Genomic DNA, 4,111 nt, shown 5'->3' on the forward strand with positions numbered 1-4,111 from the left:
AGACTATACACTGCTGGTTTCCTGTTTTAACAGGACCCAACTGAAAGGCTTCCTGGCTAGGCTCCATGTCTGGACCATGAACTAATGGTTATGTACACCCTAGAATAAGGACGCATACATAGGTAGAGCAACTCTGACTTAGTTTAACTGGTTCAAAAGACTATGTTGGCATTAAATTTTCGCATAAGTTAAAGTTTACATCATGGTAGCTTAAGGCAATAGGAGCAGTTAAGATAATTTGATATGAGTAGTGAAGAGTTAGCCATGTTCGTCAGTTGGGCAGAAGGCAGGGAAGGGTAGGACAGCAAGACTAACAGCTTCTGCCTCACAGAAGAGCATCTACACTGTGCTTTGCCCCCATCTAACTGTCATAAATATATATGCAGAGAAGGCCTGAGAACCAAAACGAGACCCTGACTCTGATCCTATGATTTTTGCTCTGATGAGCTAGTCCTTATTCACTCAAGTCAAGTCATCTTATTTATTTCAATAGGATTACTGCTTTAAGAACCACCTGTAAGGTTTATAAGAGCTCCCCATTCAGATTATATATATTGATTTACCTGTCCCCCACTTCTTATCTATCAACATATGAAAAATTCAAACTATTGTTGCATCATATCACAGGCTAAAAAATTCGCAGATCATGGAAGATCAACCCTGACTACTTCATAAAATGTTGTCCTCAATGCTTGAAAGTTGCCAAATATTCAGCCAAAGTATGGTTAAAAGTATTTTGGGGGTTTTTTTGTTTGTTTTTTTTTATAACAGACTAGAGGGATAAATCTGATGGGAAATAAAAATTGATTGTGACTAGTTTTGCATAATAATGAGTGTATAACTACTACTTGGAAGTATGGACCGAAGCAGAGGAGCTGACAAAAAATGAGGTACGGCAGAGTAGGATTTATACTCAGGAAAAAAACTGAATGATGTTAAAGCAAATGTATGTGTAGGCTGCATATCAGAGAAAGATATCCTAATATATTGCAGAAGACTTTCACAAGAAAAGCAGTTGCAGCCAACTGTTGTTCAAAGTGTCCTGCACAGAACTGCCTCCCTTCTGCAGAAGTAGACTAAATCACCTCCAGCACACACTCCCCACTTTTATGCAAGTATCTTTAGCTCGGTTTTTATACAGTTATAGTTAGATTGGAGAATTTGCAGTCTAAGCCTACCCCCCACCCCCAACTGTAATTGACTGCATACAAATGAGCAGTCTCAAAGAACATATGCCTTTATTTTGGCCATTATCTTTGCAAGATTAGGTCCTAAATTGTGTAAGTGACAAATTAAAGGGAAGTTTATAAATATCAGACTGGTCCCATCAACTGAAGACCAATTACCATTACCATCATTTATCAACTAAATTCTTACCATTCACTGAAAAATTTAACGTAGTACTGTACATGCAAGTTCAAAAAAGAAAGAGATTGTAGTTAAAATCTTATGTGAATTTGGGGGGGGGGGCGGTATAAGCAGCTTAAATAGTTTGCATAATGAATCAGGTCTAACAAAGGAGCTATGGGAATGTGAGGGAATTTCCAAAACAAGGAATTGAAAGTTTTCCTTATCCCTTGAATGTACTTTTCACAAGTGGAGGAACCAGTTTTCTTCCCTGTGCTTTTCACAGCTTGAACTTTCAGAAAACAGTCACACTTGGTTATTCTGTAGAAAACAGATATAAAAATCCCTACAGAAAACAAATACCCCCCCCCCGGGGGGAGGGAGTATTTTTAAGAGTACAAGAAAGAAATATGAAACAAGGTCATGCTTTGAAAGTTCATGAATGGAGTCTTGAGTGCCAGGCCACAAATCCAAACTGCAAGTCCAGCCTTTAATAAAAAAAGCCCCTTTGTAAACACCTTTTAGACGTTTTTAAAAGTTTCCATTCCTTTGTAAGCTTCTCAACTTCTAATGTCTGCCACATGAATTCTAAACCCACGGTCTCAAAAGTTCTCCTTCCACCATGTCACCTTTCATTGTTTCCATTGTTTCAGAAACAGAACTCCCAATTCACAGGGCAGATCACACACACACATGCACACATATTTGGTAACTTCATCAGCTTTTTTCCACACACATGTATTTGGGAGGTGGTGAGAATAACCAGTTGGAAAGTGTACAAAGTTTGGTATTTAAACAACCAGTAGCTGCCCTCAGGGAGAGGAGTATGAACAATGGAAGCAACAGCAGACAGGAAACCAACTCACCACTACTGTGCAAATAGGGAGCAAAGGAATGTTCTAAAAATAACTAGTCTAAATAATTCAGTTAAACCATATAAAACCACTTTCAATAACGTTAAGACTCTGAACAAACCTCCGATGGCTGAGAAATTTGGAGTCCCATGCTATAACTCTCTGGGAATACAGGGCTGGGTTTGGTATGCAGCACATGTTATCTAAGATACCATTCCAGTCGGAAGACTAAAATATTTCAGCAAGGGAGGCTGGCTCATAAAAACACCAAGTTTCAATTTGAATTCTTAAGTCCTTGCTTTTTGAGAGTTAAAAAAAGAAAAGATCACGAGTGTTCCTTCAACTTAGCATTTATGTTTTAATGTCCTTCATATGTTTTGTTTCCAATCAATGGAGTGCAAGACTTTTCATGACTGCCAAAAATACATTATGAGAGCACACATCTGAAATTGTATAGCTAGCATTCAGAAGATGCTTCAAGATGTGTATAAATGTAGGTGCCGAGAGCCGCGGGAACATTAACAATGGAGCAGATATCTGTACTTTGGATCCACGAGAAGGTGTAGTTAAAAAAAAAAAAAAAAAGTATAGTGAACATGCGCAGTGCTGTCTCTCTCAACTCACTCTTGGCTGTTTTAATGGTCTTTAAATACAAAAAAACAAAACAAAACCCAAACAATCAACTAACAAACCAAACAAACCCAAAACTTTTACTTCCTTTCTGGAGTGTGTGAACCTACAACTGAAAAAATAAAGTTCATAGGAAACAAATATGTTAAAAGGCTGTCCTTAAATGTACTCAAAATTGTATCTTTATAACAAAATTGTGTTTTGAAGGCACTCCAGCGATTACATGCAAAGTGACGATCTGTTCGCTATAACATCTGTCTAATTTCATCTCCTGAAAACTTTTCCGAGCATGTTTACCACTCTCTCCCACCCCCTCCTAGTTGTGGAAACTTTTATATCACTTTTAGGCTATAAAACAAAAAAACAGAAACGACTAAAAACAATCAGAACAGGGACTTTTGCCAAAAGGGGAGAGAGAAATCAGATTTTTTAAGAACTAAAGATTAAAAAACCACCCAAAGCCTGACTTGCAATTCCCTTCCAAGCCCTACGTCTCCCATGCTCACTCTCAAACAAAGAGTTGAGGGAGCCTCCTTGCCTGCCCCTTGTCCCGAGACTTGGCTTTGGCTTTTCCGGGGAAAGCTGGGGAAAAGGATCAAAGAGCCTCGTCCTTGGTGACCTGCCTGGAACCATCTTAGCGGGGCAGGAGAGAGGGGTCGGTTTGAAGGGAAGGGAGAAGGACGGCGACGGGCAGGAGGCTGGTGCGCACACAAAGCGGGAGCCCAACATGTTTCTTGACAGCGAGCCAGCGGCATGGAGGGAAGCTGCGGCCAAAACAACAGCCCCGCATGTTTTGTCTGGAAGCGAAACATCATCCGCTACCATTGCGGGCAGCGGCTCCGGAGAGCGGCAGTGGGACAAAGACAAAGAAGAGAGGACGGAAAGTGCGCGCGGGGGACAGCGAAGTAAACTCCGCCGAGAAGTTTTAAACCCCCGGCAGAGCACGAGGCGCAGGGACGAGGCGGCCGCGCTCACCTACCTCGCTTCGTTTTCATCTTGAGCTCGGGGCGCCGCAGCGCGGGAACCCTCCAGCTCCAGGCAGCCGCCACCAGCCAGCCAAGCCGCCGCCTCCCCGAGCCCCTGGGCAGGAAGGTGAGGGGCAGCGATCGCACCCCCCAGCGCCGCGTGCCCTGCGCCGCCGCCGCCGGCCCGCAGCTCTGCCCCCGCCCCCCTTTTCTTTGTGATGCGTCTGGCTGGGAGCCCCCTTCCTCCTCCTCCTCCGCCCCGCGCCAAGCCGGAGTGAGACGCGGCACCAGGGAAGCGGCGACACGAGGTCTGCC

The 4,111-nt window shown here is 43.1% G+C and overlaps 1 protein-coding gene across 2 annotated transcripts in view; it reads right to left on the bottom strand.

Annotated features, from left to right (window-relative positions):
* The window catches only part of TGIF1 (TGFB induced factor homeobox 1), a 9,579-nt gene extending 5,598 nt beyond the window's left edge, over nt 1–3,981 (bottom strand). Inside the window, exon 1 of one of the 2 annotated variants that reach the window (XM_019525793.1) lies at nt 3,811–3,981. In XM_019525793.1, the coding sequence (XP_019381338.1) occupies nt 3,811–3,826 (16 nt within the window). In that variant the 5' untranslated portion in view covers nt 3,827–3,981. Of the gene's footprint in view, nt 1–3,806 lie in introns of both variants that reach the window. The other variant, XM_019525795.1, reaches the window with a different exon arrangement.
* Nucleotides 3,982–4,111: the final 130 nt, after the last annotated feature.

This window comes from Gavialis gangeticus, unplaced genomic scaffold (genome assembly GCF_001723915.1).
Source record: "Gavialis gangeticus isolate Ggan-Ray unplaced genomic scaffold, GavGan_comp1, whole genome shotgun sequence".
NCBI lineage: Eukaryota > Metazoa > Chordata > Crocodylia > Gavialidae > Gavialis > Gavialis gangeticus.